General features: G+C 38.2%; 2 protein-coding genes across 6 annotated transcripts; both read right to left on the bottom strand.

Moving 5' to 3' along the window:
- Window positions 1-454: 454 nt before the first annotated feature.
- tnnt2b (troponin T type 2b (cardiac)) lies at window positions 455-7,388 on the bottom strand. Of its 2 annotated transcripts, none has more exons than XM_027000588.2 (13): window positions 7,277-7,388; window positions 6,872-6,907; window positions 6,672-6,682; window positions 4,198-4,224; window positions 4,069-4,090; window positions 3,925-3,985; window positions 3,694-3,810; window positions 3,526-3,603; window positions 3,349-3,456; window positions 3,157-3,269; window positions 2,878-2,968; window positions 2,554-2,594; window positions 455-746 (listed from the first exon to the last, which is right to left on the bottom strand). In XM_027000588.2, the coding sequence occupies exons 1-13, from the start codon at window positions 7,327-7,329 to the stop codon at window positions 707-709; spliced, it is 798 nt and encodes a 265-aa protein (XP_026856389.1). In that variant the 5' UTR covers window positions 7,330-7,388; the 3' UTR covers window positions 455-706. The 2 variants fall into 2 exon arrangements, with proteins under 2 accessions (XP_026856389.1, XP_026856390.1); XM_027000589.2 differs by having other exon boundaries at window positions 7,273-7,387.
- A 4,586-nt stretch (window positions 7,389-11,974) lies between these two features.
- Window positions 11,975-16,546, bottom strand: tnni1b (troponin I type 1b (skeletal, slow)). 4 transcript variants are annotated; one of them, XM_027000595.2, is made up of 11 exons: window positions 16,460-16,522; window positions 16,102-16,141; window positions 15,205-15,232; window positions 14,931-14,937; window positions 14,502-14,554; window positions 14,100-14,141; window positions 13,786-13,917; window positions 13,599-13,688; window positions 13,170-13,346; window positions 12,930-13,038; window positions 11,975-12,377 (listed from the first exon to the last, which is right to left on the bottom strand). In XM_027000595.2, exons 6-10 carry the CDS (start codon window positions 14,106-14,108, stop codon window positions 12,934-12,936), a joined length of 513 nt encoding a protein of 170 aa, XP_026856396.1. In that variant the 5' UTR covers window positions 14,109-14,141; window positions 14,502-14,554; window positions 14,931-14,937; window positions 15,205-15,232; window positions 16,102-16,141; window positions 16,460-16,522; the 3' UTR covers window positions 11,975-12,377; window positions 12,930-12,933. The 4 variants fall into 4 exon arrangements, with proteins under 4 accessions (XP_026856396.1, XP_026856394.1, XP_026856393.1 ...); XM_027000593.2 differs by lacking the exon at window positions 16,102-16,141 and having other exon boundaries at window positions 16,460-16,546; XM_027000592.2 differs by lacking the exon at window positions 14,502-14,554.
- Between the last annotated feature and the right edge of the window lie 455 nt (window positions 16,547-17,001).

Below are 17,001 nucleotides of genomic sequence, written 5' to 3'. Positions count from 1 at the left end.
GTTAACCAAAGTATTGCAGCTCATGTCTGACTGTAAACACCTTGTAGGTATGCAGCTGAGGATGTCTGATAACATGTAATTGAGAGGATGTCTGATAACATGTAAAGACTGTCAGAGCTTTCCCTCCTCTCAGCATATTTTAATATACCCAGAGTATTTAATACACCAGCATATTTAATCTCCCTCGTGTATTTTATTACAGCGTCTTTTTGTCTTGCTGGATAACCTCACTGTTCTGATCTTCAGTGACACACAGGAATTGGGGTGTTTAATGAGCTCTTGTCAAGTCAGGCAATGGAAATCCTCGAACAAAAAAATACTCCCCAACTCTAGTGATTAGTGATTAATTTGTATAGACTTCGGCTATACAAAGCTCAGTAAATCAAACAAAATAAAAAATATGTATGCTTTCATATTTATCAAGTTTGTAAAAAAACACAAACACAAGGATGGGTACAGATCTGTGCGGGTTTACTGCTGACCTACATTTGCGTAACTATTTCTAGGAATCAAATCCAGCTATTATTTAAGATGTGCATAGTTTGGAATCAAAATGATCATGTGTTTTTATTATGCATGGGCCTTTGCAGAATTCTTTGAATAATCATGAGTTTGCCATATCATAGTTAGTCCTCAGGAACTGGCTGAAGGTCACTTGGGCCACCCTGAAGCTCAAGCATGTCCTCACTCCCCCAGTGAGTCTTTCCTATTTCCTCAGGCCTCTCTTCCTCCTGGGCCCTTTAGAACTAAAGGAGGAGAAATGGCAGGACAAAATGACATATTAACTAATAGCAATAATATGTAGTAATATACCAATGCATATACAAATATACATAGCCTATAAACATGCATAAATTAATGTATGTAAAATTAATTTCTCTAAGAGTTCTCCAACATAAGTTCTCTATGTTCTTTAACAAATTCAAATTTCAAAGGAGGAACAAATGTCCAAAGAGGAATGGTGACTGAATATTGTAAAAACTTCAAATACTTTAAACACCGAACAGCAAAATAAACCCAAAACAAAAGCAAACAAATAAACAAAAGGCAGTTTTGTACTCTTTTGGAACTTGAAACCTACATATTGTGGGGATATTTAAAAAATCTTTGAAGTTTTTTCTGTTGCCTGGGTCTCAGTGCAGTAGAGGAGTACCATAAGACAGTCCCTCCCCTGCCATTCCCAAAGCCATGGATGTTCTGTGGACAGGAGTCTCACAGGAGCGCCCAGTTAATCTCAAACCTCCTGCACTCTAAACGACTGCACTACAGCCTTAACCTTCTTAGCCCCCTGGCAACAGCTGCCAGGAACCTTTTGTTTCCACTTGCTAACTTGACATCTTCTGCTTGCCCTGCCCTGTGCCAACCTGCTTACAACATGCTATAAGCCCTCTGGCATTTCCACAAGCCTGTCTCTGATGAACAACTCTTAAGAGTGGCAGATCATCACAAAGGGAGGGAGGGAGATACAGAAATCTCATTTCAACCTTTGTCTTTATGGATGTCCTTAAAGAAGCAGCTAAAACAACTTCAAGAAATTCAAGGAATAATTAATGTTTTATCATTGTCTCCCACATATAAAATCCCCATTTTGTATTGGTTCTTGGTAACCTACAAAGATATTTTAGAAATCATGAGATAATGCTGAAAGAGGGTTGGTTTTTTGGGGGGTGCACAAAAGCACAGGAGTTTGGTGTTGTGGCTGTTGTTCTAGACATTACTTAAGAAATGGGTGGAGATTATGAATGTTATCTTTACAAGTTGCCACAGATCCTGCATGAGTAAAGACTGTAATTATGACACACAAAACCAAAATGAACAACCTCTATATTTCTACAACTTAAAACACCATAAAGCCATCATAGACATTACACAACATGCAACACCATTATTTATTTTACTTTTTTACACAGTTATAATGGTGTTTATAATACATGGTGTTTAAAGGCTCAGTAAAGCCACTGAATGCCCAGTTATGGATGTCCAGCAGAGCTAGGGCTCAGTGTTATAAAATTATACTCTCTGACTTCATACTTGGCTTAGTGTAGTTTTGCAGCTGTCTTTACTGCTTGCTGTTATACCCACCCAGATTGAACAAGTGTGTGTTTGTGTGTGTGTGTGTCTGTGTGTTTGTGTGTAGGTGTTCACATATGCTTAGGGTGCCAAGCACTGCCCTTTTTTGAGATGCCTTTATTTAACTCGGTGACTTGTGTAGTTATCCCCATTGCGTTGTTTAAAAAAAAACACCATGTCACAGGCAACAACAAGCACCAGCTGCTACCTTAAACAGAATGTTCCAGAATTAAGTAAACAAGCAGAGACTCTGCCTGGCCTTTCCAGCCATAGCTGGGCATTAACTGTGGCTGTCACAGAGACACCAAAAAGTGTGCAAAATCATTATGTTTTTTGAGATGTAGTACATTAGTTATGTCTAGGTTGTTTGTGGTTACTTAGGTCAAAGTTATGTTTTAGTTAAGAGCTGTCATTTATATTCAGGAGTTGCCATTTGCTTGGGGTTATGTGACACGATAGATGAAAGTGTAGTGTGTCACTCACTTCTTCTGGTGATCGCTGACTCGGTTTCTCAAGACAGTGACCTAAGACAAGCAAAATCGGAGATATGAGACAAGCTTCTCAGGATCATTCCAAGCTTGAAATTTTCTTCTCATGCCAATCAAATGTCTGGGAACTGATTCAACAAGACATACAGTAAAACCAGATGACCCTGCCAAATCTGGCCGAGGCGCCCTTTTGATTTACACTTTATTTGCTTTGTAAACCTGCTTCCATATGAAAGTTCTCTTTCAACAAAGAAGTTACTGTCCCTTTTATGCTTGCCATGGTGCTATATTAAGCACAGTCTCAGGTCAAAAGCCATACCTCATATTTCTGATGCATGTGTGTGTACTGAAGTTCAAATTTCTCTGCCTCAAGTTGGTACATCCACTTCCAAAGTTCGTTTGCCTTCTCTCTAAGACATGACAAACAGGATTAACCAGTGTCTAAAGTACCTATAGGCCTTTGCATTGTGGTTGTGCAGGATTTTTAAAAATGACATTGGCATGCATGCCTTAGTACCACTGTCTATAATTGTTAAGTTTTGAGATTCACAGTACATTTTTTAATTGGGTTCAAGTGGGGGTTTTTTTCAGTCTGTACCTGAGCTTCTCGGCATCCAGGTGGTCAATGTTGAGCTCTTTACGGCGTTCACTGAGGATCCTTCTCTTCTTCTCTCTCTCCGTTGGCTTCTTTGACCCTCCCCGCTTGTCCGTCTGTCAAATAAAACACTCATAACTCATCCTCTCAACTATTTCCATGAGTTCACATCCTCTGTGGATTCACTCAAAGTACCTTTTGCATGTAACCAGTGAACTGCAAGGTGGTCAGAACTTTCTTCTTCTTGGCATCGTCGTCAGCCTTTTTCTTGGCCTCCTCTTCCTCTTTTCGTACCTTTTCTTCCTGTAAAGTACAATATTAATAAAAAATAGAAACCCTTGAGGGATGAAAGTACTTTTAAAGGTAACTCACCGCTAGCTTGTTTTGCCGCTCCTTCTCTTTCTCCGCCCGGATTCTCTGCTGCTCCGCTCTTTCTGATCGTCTCTTTTCCTTATATTCAGTGGAAAACAAGTTGCTCCTATTTTTAGGTGCCCTAAACCTACAGTTACAGTTTGTAAGCACAATACTCTTTGGACTCACTATTCTGCTGGTGAGGGCAATGAGTTCCTCTTCCTCTTTCTTGCGACTCTCGAAGTGTGCCTCAATTAGGGACTGTAGCTCAGTTAAGTCCTTCTCCATGCGCTTACGGTGGATATCCTGCTCAAAAGGCACCAGAACATCAGCCTATTTGCACGTTACAATAATATGTTTCAAAATAGAAACTTTTTCAACACCAATGACGGTCCAAGCATTTATTTAATTTGTACTCACATCAAAGTCAACTTTCTCCCCATCAGGAATTTTGGGAGGTACAAGGGCTGGCAGAAAAGCTCTGGAAATAATAGTAAAACTCCAGTATTCCCTTTCTACACATATTGTGTATGGATATGTATTGTTCCCCCCACAGTCACTCACTTTGGTTTAGGTTTCACCTCCTCTGTGGCAACCAGTTATTTTGAAGGAGGTAATAAAAAAGTTTTAAAACAATTCATGATAATGATAATAAGAGAATAAAGTATTAATGAATTAAACTGCCTTTCCTACCTTCCTCGCCATATTCCACAACTGCACCTATGGAGGAAGAAAGTTCAAAGAGCTCTGGGTAATGCTACATCACATCCATCATACCCATCAGGGTCCTAGGACTAAACCATAGGCCTTGTTGTCATTCAAGCTTCTTTTGTTGGAAGTACATCTCACCAAACCATAAAGAATCTTGACTGACTGAGAAAAAATGGTTAGACATAGATAGCATATGGTTTTTAAGGGGACCTATGAGAATGTTGCAGAAGGACTTGCCTGGAGTCTCCTGATGCATTATTCATGCAACCTGTGCCATCATTTAGCGAATGAAGTCATGTCTGTTTCTCACCTGATTCCAGACATTGCAGAGAAGTAAGCTCTGGAATATGCAATTACTCAAAGCTTTCCTGCACTAGGTCATGCTTGGCTTAATCCTATTATTGGGTTTTGTTTGCATTTCCTTTATTCTGAATAGACCTGTTTTGTTTGAAAATCCACGTGTCTCCTTCCTGATGTTTCCTTTTGAAAATAATGTTACTGCTGGGCTTTTATTACAGTATAAACATGAACACAGTATTTCAACCTTAGAATAAAGAAGACACATTCCTGGGCAAGAGAAGAAAAAAAAAAGAATCATTTAAAAGGTGATTTTTATATTATTAGCATTTTTTGTATTATTACTACATATTCAGTGTGACTTGTGTTTGGCATACATTGCTGAATATATTAGTATACATTTAGCAGTGTAAACATACCTCTGACACTCTAGTCATAATCTTCAATCTGATCTTGGATCTAATTCTTGATTTGATCAAGAAAGCTTTTTATCATGAGTAATATTAGCGCCATTATTAAAGCCCTTAGTATAGCATCATTAGAATTAGTTGAAGCAGCTCCATCTTCCTCCATCTCCTCCTCTATCTCTGGCTGCTCTCCCATACCCTTCTCTGTGCAGAGAGGCAGAGAGAACAGTGAGATGGCTGCCAGCCTCTATCAGCATTCAAATCTGGTCCTCGATTCTAAATCCGTTCCTGGATTTTGTAATCCCTTGTAGTTGATAAAGTGACTCATGTAACTGGTTGGCACTTTGTAATGACACCTGACTCCTAGATAAAATGAAACATCTGTAAGATGTGGACCTTGAGGACTGTGATATGAGTACCTCTGCCATAGAGAATAGAAAATACATCTGCTCACACATAAATCACACACAACAGACCCACACTTCCACCCCCCTCCTCCTACACACATTGCATAATAGTGTGCACACTTGCTATCATGCAACAAATGGTTAAGAACATGGCCGCACATGGTTAAGAACTCGGCCTACGTGCTTACAAACTCAGTCTACATGCTTAAGAACTTGGCTCTACATGGTTAAGATCTCGGCCGTACATGATTAAGAACTCAGCTGTACATGATTAAGAACTCGGCTGTACATGGTTAAGAACTCAGCTGTACATGATTAAGAACTCGGCTATACATGGGGCTACCCCCCTCCCCCCAGCTGGCACACCATTGTCCCACATGCGGGACAGCCATCTAAAAGTTCTGGTCCTGAAAACCTTCCTCAGGGGAGGAACTCTGAACTGAGTTACATATAGCCAAAAGCAGAAGACTGGGCAGGATTAGCGCGACGCAGCTAACAACAGCCCCTCTGTTCGTGGAGCTCAGCTGGACACTCTCCCGCTGAACACAATATGACTTCTCTCGCCACCTGCCAGTGCAGAACAATGAGAGATCACCTCTGCATGAGCTCTGTGTTAAGTGAGGAATCACGCAAGAGGATAGCTGGTGGCAGGAATGAGATTGACACTGCTCTGCAACTCTACTGAGGCATGTAGAAGAAGTAAAAGTGGTGCACAGAGCCAGATCCCACAGACTGTGTGCCAAAAACGTCCTTTACGTCCTTTACCCCTAACTTCACCACTCCACCCTGTATTTACCAACAGAGAGCGTGGCATGCACACACGTTGAACATTCCAGGGCTATGTGCAGTTCCTGTGTGTTTGTTCCACTGCCAGAACCTGCAGCGATTCTTGACTGGGACAGGAACATTGCCAAAAGAGTACCACACCCAGAAGGAGCACTCACTTTTCGATGCATTTTGGTAAATGTATCCCACATTTGGGTGTGGCCCCTCCACCAGGGTTATTGTTTGAGGGTGTCTGTTATGGCAGGACCTAAAAACTGTCGACTGAAGGGTTTGGTTGTCGGCAGAAAAGGTTATTTATATCTTATATTCAACCTTGCTATTAACAAGATGAACAGATAAGCAAACCAACAGAATGGTGATTTATTTAATAGCAATGCATAGCTACATATGACTTATCTTTGGCCATGGTGCACATAAACCTCAGTTTTTCTCACTCCAGTGATACTGAAACTGCAGTGCTGTGTTTTAAGTGCATGTGCTTGGTCTTCTCTCTTATACATTTTCATTCACTGATCTATGTTGCACAAAATTTGTCGTGTATTGCGTATTAATCGCTTACCGTCTTCCTCTCTAAAATCAGAAAAAAAGGAGAGAAAAACTTCAGATTAGCTAACAAAAATTTATATATTTTTTCACATATATGTAGATAAATTGATCTATTCATAATTACCAAACTCCGTTGTGTAATGTACAATAATGTTATCAATATTGAATTGAAATTAATTATAGTAAACAGACATAAAAAAAATCAGTACTTACTCATGTTCTGTTTCTTCAAACATATTGGTTTTAATCCTGTTGCAAAATAACTAAGTTTGATTTTCTTTTATTCATCAGATTACCACATTATTTCATATTGTTTCTGTTTATTTCATCTGTTTCACACCAAAACCATAATATAACAACAACAATAATAACAATAATAATAATTATTATTTTATGGAATAAAAGATCAAATGGAATGCAAATTAAAGTACTTTGCGATGGATAAAAAAATTCAGTATATGGCTATAAAAATGAAACCTTCACATTATTGAGATGCTTGTTGATTAGTAAGAGTTGTATAAAATAAATTTGCATTTTATTACGCATATGCATTTTTTCCTATTCCAACCACATTCGGTTGAAAGAAAAGTTTTACGAAGAAAGTGAAGTTTTACCTGCCTCTGTGCACTGCAGGCTGGGGTGGGCTTCAGGAGGTGGCAATACCAATGCATCTGAACCCAAATGGCTTATAAACTGCCCCCTAATCACATGACTACCTGTAGGACTCTATCTCCTCATAGATGAATATTCTGCAGCATGTGCACACATACACGCCTTGGAACAATGGGTGGACACAAATTCTATCTGGTGATCCACTGTGCCTATTTATACATCTCACGCCCAACTGGCCAATGCTGAACTAATCCCCCCAACATGGAACTGTCTCAGCCTCGCCACGAAGAGGGGTTAGGGGTGAAGATAGCGAGAATGGGGCAGTGCAAGATATAGTAAAGTCCACTGGGCCTAAACAGTTTATGACAGGACCTGTGAGCATGTGAGGTCAGGCCACGTCAGCCTGCCTGACGCCTTCAAGATCAGTCATCTTTGACCTCTGACCTAGACACTTAGATTGAATTTAAATGCTACCAGTATGACTCTTATGCAAGAAAAACTGAGAGCTCATGTAGCATAGATCATGCTTGTAGTTTTACCTTTATCATGACACTATGACAAATGCAAAAATCTCTTCTTTGAGTTTTACAAATTTTGTTATGGATAGTTTGGTAATATTTGCCTGGTAAAATCTACTGTAACAGTGTAATTTTAAATATGTAAACGCTATTTACATAGTTTTCACGGGCAGAATTTGTTCAGTGGTGGGACTATCCCAAATGTCATGTTGCAGGAGGAGAGGCACACACACACACACACACACACACACACACACACAACACCTGCCCCAATCCCAATCACCTGATTACTAATCACAAGCACCTGTGCCTTATTTATCCTCTCTCTGTATAAAGCCCACAGGTGCTCTCCTTCAGTGCTGTCAGTGTGTCAGAAGACACCTCTGCAGAGTAGCCTGCTCTCTCCTGATGCCACACTATGAGCCTTGCAGCTAGCATGTTTATTTTATCATTTGTTGGTTTTGTTTGTGCTTATCGCCAGTTTGATGCTGTGCCTGTTTTCACTGGCACTTGCATCTCAGTCCCTCCTTGCTGCCGTCACACTGAGCTACAGTTTCGCATTTTGCTATCTTGCTTTTGTCAGTTGATTCCACACAACATCTTTAATGCACAATTCAAAGTCTGAATTCCAAATGCATTGCAGGCATTTTAATTAACTTAATAATAATTCCATTTTAAATGAATTTTATTTATAATAGCAATGGATAGAGTGAACTTTTGACAAAGAAATGTTGATTTTAGCCTGTTCATCAGTAGTCTGAGCCAGTTGGGTGTGAGTTGACCCACCCTTTTGGGTGGTTTCATGCAGTGTTGCGCTGGGAGATCCAGGGGTGACTCTGCTGCCAATAGCCACTGTTGTCAAATATGGAATTCATTAAGTGCAGAAAAATGCCTACTGGTTTTAGCAAAGGTGTAAATATTAGCAGCATGGCTACAAAAACTGTCCAGTGTTCAAAATTTTACTTTTTTTAAAAGATGTCTTCTTAAAGATAAATACTGTCATGCTGTAAAGCTGTCAGTTCATTTGTCTATTAGTACTCCCTTCCCCTCTGGCTGTTTACACAACTTGAAATACGCAAGCAGATTCCAGCTAAACTTAACCAACACTGCATTATCACTGTCACATATATCATATTTTCTGGAACTGACAGTTTTGCTACCATAGCTGCAATACTGACAACATGCTAACACTGGTGAAAACAAGAGGTAGATTGAAATATAAGTTTGAGGATAGTCAGTTACAATAACATTAACAACAGCAATATCTTTTTTTTTAAATATATTTTTTCAAAATATGAAATTTTGATTCAGCACAGCTTTACATGAATAATAAATGAGATCATATTTAATTGATGATTTATATACATAACATAAAATTAAAATTATTCATAATAAAAATAATATTTATAAATATTAAAATTAAAATAGAGTAGAAAAGGTAATAAAAACACACTATTGCACAGTTTGGTATATACATAAGGCAATAGTTGCACACAAGACCATTCAAATTATGCATAGGTAACTGGATTTTGAGTTTTGGTGAGTGTGGTCTTACATAGACTAGTCTTGTTAAAAAGTCTGACAATAACGAGAAGGAAGAACCTGCGGTGAATCAGCCTGTCACTTAAGGAGCTGCCTAGTGAACTCAGTGTCCTGCATTGAGTGAGACATCATGGATGATATCTTACCCATCATTATTATATGTCCGACCACCTCCAGTGGATCAAGGGGGCTTCCCAGGACAGAGCTAACCATCTTAACCAGCTTGTTAAGTCTCTTCCTGTCAGCAGCTGAGATGCTTCCATTTATAGATATTTTCTACTCTAAATTATGTATATTGCCCAAAGTGGTGTGTCATTTTAGTAGCATATATGTCTTTAACACAATGCAAAATTAAGATAATATTAATTATTGTATCATTATAATAAATTGGTCTAAAACTGACCCTTGTAGAAGCCTATTGTGTTGTATTTAAGAAACAGTAGAATGCAAACATATTTGGCACCCAGGAAATTATAAGCTATTTATAATGGCAATAAGTTTATACTTTCATGTAAAACAATATATAACATATAAATAAATGCATCAATAGATAATTACTACTATAAAACATTCATGCATAAAATAAGAGTAGCAAGAGAGTTTTCACATTTTTCAACAGTAAGTGCAGGTAGGCTTGATGTATCTTTTTTTCTGCCTGATGCAATTGCAGTGGTGCTCTTTTGACTCACAAACTTACTCACAAACTTACTCTTACTGTGCAACAATGGCTTCAAACACATTTAATAACACTTAAAGACCCTCATCTATTAAGGGCCCCTGAGCCCCTGCCCTCAACATAAATGAAGCTGTCTGGATTGATTTGACAGGAAATAAAGAAAAGAAGCATAAGCTTCTTAAGAATGGTGAAAATTTACCATAAATACTTACTGCCCTGGGTAAACAGCATGAAACTATTTTTATAAATAACACAAACATTTTTAATGCAAAATCAAATATACCAGCTATTAACATTTGACTAACATAAGTCTTTATGCCCACTGGGAGATAGCCATGACATCATGAAAAACTAAAAGGTCTTTATTGGAATTTAAATTAATTACACTTTTTTATTATGTTTCCAATATTCTTTTTAATTTAGCAGTCAGCATTATTTAATTCAATATTTAGATTACTTTTTACTCACACTAACATGTCTTTTTGGACTAGTAAGGCAGGTAAAATATTTTATTACCTGCCCTAGATGATTACCATTGTAAGAAATGTAATGAAAAGACCTTTCCCTACATGTTCTTCTAAGTCAGTTTTGAGTAGTCTACAACAATGAACTGTTCCCACAATTCCCACAGACGAGATTTAAATAAGGCAATTGTTATATTAATGGTCAATAAATGATGATCTGCTGTTTTGTAGTTGTAATTAATCATGATGACTTTAACTATTGCTGTTAGCATAGTACATGCATATGTTTTGTGATATAAAATTGAGATTTCTATTAGCTTATTTTAAAATGTAAATGCAATCTTTTCTTTTCTTCACACTAATTATTACAAATGAGTAAAGACTCTGCATTTGTAATGACATGGAACCAATCTGAGTGACACCTGAAATCTTAAAAAAAAAAAAAAAAAAAAAATTTAATTAAAGTCTTAAAATGACTGTCATCAAAATTTACACCCTCTTTTATTGCAACAGTTTCGGATGGAACAGTTCCATGCTGTAAGACAATGTATAATGTTTTCAATAATAATCTGTTATGTACTGAGATCAGAAACAAAATCTCTGCTACCACTGTGCTATTTTGTGTCTAATGGAGAGAAAGGTGTGTCCAGACAAGTCTGATGCTCTCATTAGGAGCTTAAAGAGCTTAAACTGCATGCAAACACTGCCACCTTGCATCTCACCACGGTAACAACATAGGAGCTTGCCATTAATCTCCTGAGTCAAGTGAATACTGTTAGAAAAAAATTATGTGGGACGACCTAATTCCCTGTAAAACTACAAATAGCATTTGAAAGATAGGCTCAGTGATTGTAGACTCACTGGTTAAGATGTGCACTCTATTAGTGCAGGATAAATATTTATTAAAGCACTTCAGAGCTGGTAGAGCACTGATCTAAGCACAGTGGCTTGTTTCTGTAAGTCTGCACCACCTCTCTGGTGACTAAGTCAACAGTTGCAGTGGAAACAATGATAAGTGGGGTCTTCTACTTATCAATGAGGTGCTTATCAGCAGTTGCCCTGTCACGCCGAGTGAGCAGCACATCTATTCTTACCATATCAGGATAGACAAATTCTGGAATATTCTGAAAGAGTATCAACACAGCACAGAACCAACTTATCAGATGTTTTAACAAATTAAAGAAACCATTCCATCCCATATTATAATAATATGTCATACTTTGTATTTTGTAAACATAATGATAATATGGATAAAGCAAATCAAGCTCAAAAGTACAATTTTTGTGTTTACTGACTAAGGTGCTATAAAACAACCAATTATGTTATTGTATAATATAACAAATATTGTAAGATACATTTGAAGGGATAAACCTTATCCTGATTCCTATTCAGTCAGCTTTGTTCAGTCATGTATCTGGAGTTTATTCTTCTACTATCAGAGAGTGTGTCTTTATTCTTATAAAATAACACAATATATAAAGTGGTTTTCAAGAAAAAAAGGTAATATTTCATAGAAAATATTTTATTGAAGAGGTCACAGTCAAACATATTGTAAATGGATTGACAAACCAGTGGTAATATTTCCTTGTCAAAACTAATTAAATTGAAGGTTTTTACATATACATTTGCGTCAGTCTCATTTTGTTCAGAGAGTCCCAAGTCCCGTTAGACCAGACAGACAGGTTAGTCTATGTGAAACACCGCAATGAGCTCTCTACACAGCTGGAGGAACTTCAAATACTTTGAGCAACTCACATACTGACTTCATAGATGCTGGAAATACATGTATATTAATTTTAGAATCATGTACTGCATAAAAATTCTACTAATTTGCATGATCTGTCAACTGGCTTGAATGAACAGACATCAGCTTTGCCCCCACCTGAGTCTTAGTTCATGCAGATGACCTGTTAAAAGAAAATTGCATCATTCATTATACAGCATACTATCGTTATGTTAGCAACAAACATGTGAATGAACCTTAGAATAGTTAGCACAGGATTCACGATGTAATGTACATGCATTAATATATGTATATATGGTGGCATGTCTGTAGTTATTGACCTGGATGTAACCGCATAGACTTAGAATTTCTAACAAACACAATTCTTGGTTGCATTCAAACACAGCTGCTGAGCCGGTACCACTACTATTATCTATTTATTAGGCATTTAGAAGCTATAATATCCCCCCTAACATGCATTGTGGTGATTAGCTTCAGCTTTTCCGAATCTGCTTCCTGTTTATATGTTCTTAGCAGGTGTAGCCTGTATGTGCCCATGGAATTTCCAGTAGTTTTTAATGCTCCTTCTTGCTGTGATTCACTCACTTTAGTGAAAGGTCTGGCTCGGCCAACCCTGTGCCCTGTCCTATGACTGGTATCACACTGTTTTGAGTGTTAGTGAGTCATTACTTGTGGTGGTTGTGGAGCTCTGGTCAGTATTGTGGAGCTCACTCACACGTTCACTGCACAGATCCCTTGGCAGCATCAAACATCTTCTTACGCCCTTCCATTCCAGACATTGCCTCTACATTTTTCCTCCAGTCGCTAACCTCCACTGTCTTTTCCTGCAGAACAAACACATCGACCTTAGGACCATATCAGAGCATGCATAATGAGTGCATCTGTGCTCTCTCCTAAGTCTTATTAAAACATCTTTGCGCCAACATGCAGACTATACCATAGACATATGCCCCACCTTCTCTGTGTCCTCTTTCTTGACTGATTTGAGGTTTGCTCTCAAGTCCAGAGACACCTTGTGTTTGGAGCCCAAAAGAGAGCGCAAGATGGCGTCGGCTGACACCCTCACCCTCCTCAGGTTGGGGCGCTTGAACTTCCCCCTCAGGTCCAACACCTTTATGTTCAGATCTTTAATCTGCATAGAAGAAAACCCTGCAACTTACAACAAGAATCATGTAGTTATGGTGGTAGCTGCTGAGTTAGTCAACATGTTTGTACCATAGGCGTGCGTGAGGGTTCGGTCTGTACAACAGACATGCATGAGGATTGGTCTGTACAACAGACATACATGTGAGGGTTCAGTCTGTACAGTTGCTAGTGAGAGTTCAGTACAACAGGCACACGTCAGGGTTCAATCTGTAGAACAGGCATGCCTGAGGGTTCAGACCTCTCTGGTGTTGTGCAGTACTTTGGCCTCGATGTCATAGCGCTCCTCATCCACCATGTCTATCTTGGCATGTAGCTCCCGACACAGTTCCTAAGAGGGATGGGTAGAAAAACCCTCACACATCTTGATCCTGTGAGCTTGGGTGCTCGCATACACGTGTGTGCACGTGTGTCGAGCATGGGTTTACCTGCAGCTCGTCAAAGGACAGGCGGCTGGTCTGAACAGGAGGGGCCTTCTCTGCCAGATACCTCTCCTTCTCTTCCTCCTTGTCCATCAACTCCTGTTCCAGCATCTCTTTAGCTTTAGCCACCATCATACTCTGCCAGCATGCACGCATGGAAATACACTTCACTTAGCTGATGTACTTTTGAATATCAGTGTGTCGGTGAGTGCTGTTTATATAGATGGGTTCATATTTGTCTTTTCTACTCAATTGATGCTTTCCTAAAGAGGAGTGTCTGTGTGGTGTGGATCATTAAAACGGTTATTGCATCTACATACCTTTAGCATCAGCTTACGGGAGGCTGAAATCTTGGACTTTTTCTAGTGAATAGTAAACAATTGTGATATAAATTTGAGCTTAGGGTTGTGAAAATGAACAACAGAATGAGATGATAAAGTGACTGGAAAATGTCAACCTGATGTGCCAAAATATTTCTGCTCATATTAAAATACATTTCCTAAAACTCTGTGAAGTGGCTTTAGTTAAGGTTGCATGTTATTGACAATTATACTGTGATGATATTAAATATGATATGCCTGTAACATATTAAAACATACTGGTCATACCTTGATGTGACATAGTTAAAAACCTGAAGGCTTAAATACTTGACCAAAATATATTGCATTTGTTTATTTGGATCATGTGAATACTGTGAATCGTGTGAACACCAAAACACTCACAGGACACTGCTACATGATATCAGTCACAGGGCTCACAGCATTCAGTGAAAAAACTGCCAATATTGCAATAAAGATTAACAAATGACATATTGTGTAGCCCTAGCTTGCTGTGATTCCCAAGTGAGAACTATGTGCCAAAAGTCTTCTTGAGCCCTGTTCAGAATGTTCAGTTTAGGTAGTGCTGTCCAGACTCATATCTATCACTTATGCAAATCATTTGCTTCAAATTTAAGTGGGACAGTGCACTCTTTTTAGTGCCTGAAAGTCCACTAAACAAATGATCAAATTTGTATTCACCCAAGACTGACTAAAATATAGCCCACATAAAATGATATCCAAAAAAAGAGGTGAAACATTTATAAATTTTATTTATTTAAGTGTATTTCATAAGAATGTATGCAGCATTGACCAAAACATATTATTACTTACCTCTAGGCTGAAAACAGAAAAGATATAAATGATTAGTGTCAAGATAAAAGTAGGTTTTTTATTTTTTGAGTCAGTAGTAATATTTTAACTAATTTAATCTTATTCCAGAGAGAATGTATATGTTAATATTATTACATTGGTCACAGAAAATGCAATAGAATTACAATTATTTGTTAATCTGGTTACAGCAGTTAGCAGACACAGCCAGCTATTCTAAGAATACATCCCATCTGTCATGATAAAGAGGAGATGGAAAACAACAGAATCTACTCACTCTGGCATTGTTACAATGTGGAATCAACCTATAGGACAAAAATAAAGGCTTTGGTCACTGAAGTTGGTCCTTGGGGAGCTGCCTTAGACATGCACACTTATTAAAGAGCTCATATTTCAGATGCTGCCATTTCCAGAATAAGGCAATAAGTTAACACAACTCCCTCGCACAAATATTTCGCAAGTTAAGATTTAATTCCAAGCATTTGTCTTATAATTTAAAATAATAAGAATTTTTGCTATTCTGTATATAAGTTTAGGACTTAAAACTTACCTGTTAATGTAAATGGCAATATATTGAGTAATCTAAAAGTGTCTATTGTTGGAAATTGAGGAAATGTTGAATTTGAAGTGGTGTTTTGAAGTCATCAGTCAATTCATTAAAAAGGAATAACAAACTTGCTGTAAGACTGAAATGTGTTTCTAGGTTTTCAGTCTATAAATTCAATTTTACACCAATTATAAAGGAATAAACTGAATTTCAAGTTAATATCTATGTTCCACAAAGCCTTTCCAGTAGGCCTGTTTTCTATCTCACTGGGTCTCACTGTTTTACATTATCACTCCAGTGGGATACACCATAATCAAATACGTGGACCACTTTGATGTAATGACACTGGCCACACCCATCCTCCCATGCTCCCACCCACTGCAGAAGTTAATCTCCTAAAAAGAAAGCGTCAGGCGACACAGTATTAGGGGGATAAAGGCATGCCAGCTATTTCAGACAGATAACAATCCGGCTTTCTCCTGCCCATTTCCCCCAAGTGCTCGGCCACAAATAGACTTGCATTAGGCCTAAATAGGCCTGCATTAAAGATCTGCAGACCTTCCGTGACTTTAAGAGTAGCTTTAAATATCTGCTCTAAAAGTGGAATTAATATGATAAATATATTACCACAAATAATCCCGATGATATTTCTCCAAAATCTCAGTGCCTGTAGAGTGATTGAGAGTATCTGACTGTAATACTGCATTTCACATTAGAATGAAAAATGTCCTTATTCTAATTTCCAAAACAATTTTCAATCGGTTAATTAAACATTTAAAGTAAAATCCAATAATTGACATGTATTAACCAAATGATAGGTATATATCTTCCAGACTGAACCGTAGCTAGTACTGCTGGAAAACGATGATAAAGAAGAGAACTATAGAGAGAGGAATTCAGTGTGAAAGAGAGAGAGCGCATAACAATCTCTAAGTAGGAGGAGAAGCTGGAAGGAGGTGTTAAAGATGTGAAAGCACAGTCTTACCTCTGAGAGTAGAGCTGGGTCAGTGGACTCCACCTCAGAATGATGCTCTGGAACAATGTCTCTTTCTTTCAAAGCAGCCTCTTATTGTACTCCCCTTGCTTGTAACTGGGTGATATTAATAGACACACACACAAACACAAACTCTTATCCATCATGGGTGGTGCTCACCCCACCACACACACACACACACACACACACACACACACACACACACACACACACACACACACACACACACACACACACACACACGCTATCATTTCGGCCTCCTCAACTTAGTCTTCTATTTTGCCTAATTTGTTCAAATCTGATAATTACCAAACAAGAAGCAATAACATTAAAGGACCTAACAGTTACACTGCATAGAATTTCCATATTATTAGAAGTACTGAAGGTTAGACCAAGAAGTAACCTATTGCCTTTTATATTTAATTTAAATGGAAGCAGTCAAGATTTATTTAAGGTGTATCTTAACCAGTCTGTCTACAAAAACCAATTACTATGGTCGCTGAAGTCTCTGAACAGTTTGACAAACAGCTGTT

The sequence above is a fragment of the Electrophorus electricus genome, chromosome 3 (genome assembly GCF_013358815.1).
Source record: "Electrophorus electricus isolate fEleEle1 chromosome 3, fEleEle1.pri, whole genome shotgun sequence".
In the NCBI taxonomy this organism is placed as follows: Eukaryota; Metazoa; Chordata; class Actinopteri; order Gymnotiformes; family Gymnotidae; genus Electrophorus; species Electrophorus electricus.
Note: the sequence above shows the minus strand (reverse complement) of the source record. Positions and strands in the feature narration are given on the sequence as shown.

Excerpts from the sequence above, each read along its gene's own strand:
- tnnt2b (XM_027000588.2), bottom strand. The coding sequence starts at position 7,329 with ATGCATTGGTATTGCCACCTCCTGAAGCCCACCCCAGCCTGCAGTGCA. Across the intron at positions 6,908-7,276 it reads CCAGCCTGCAGTGCACAGAG|GATTAAAACCAATATGTTTG; the intron begins GCAGGTAAAACT and ends ATTTTGCAACAG. Across the intron at positions 4,091-4,197 it reads TGTGGAATATGGCGAGGAAG|AGGAGGTGAAACCTAAACCA; the intron begins GTAGGAAAGGCA and ends TGGTTGCCACAG.
- tnni1b (XM_027000591.2), bottom strand. Across the intron at positions 13,689-13,785 it reads TGTCCTTTGACGAGCTGCAG|GAACTGTGTCGGGAGCTACA; the intron begins GTAAACCCATGC and ends CATCCCTCTTAG. Across the intron at positions 13,039-13,169 it reads AGAAAGAGGACACAGAGAAG|GAAAAGACAGTGGAGGTTAG; the intron begins GTGGGGCATATG and ends TTTGTTCTGCAG.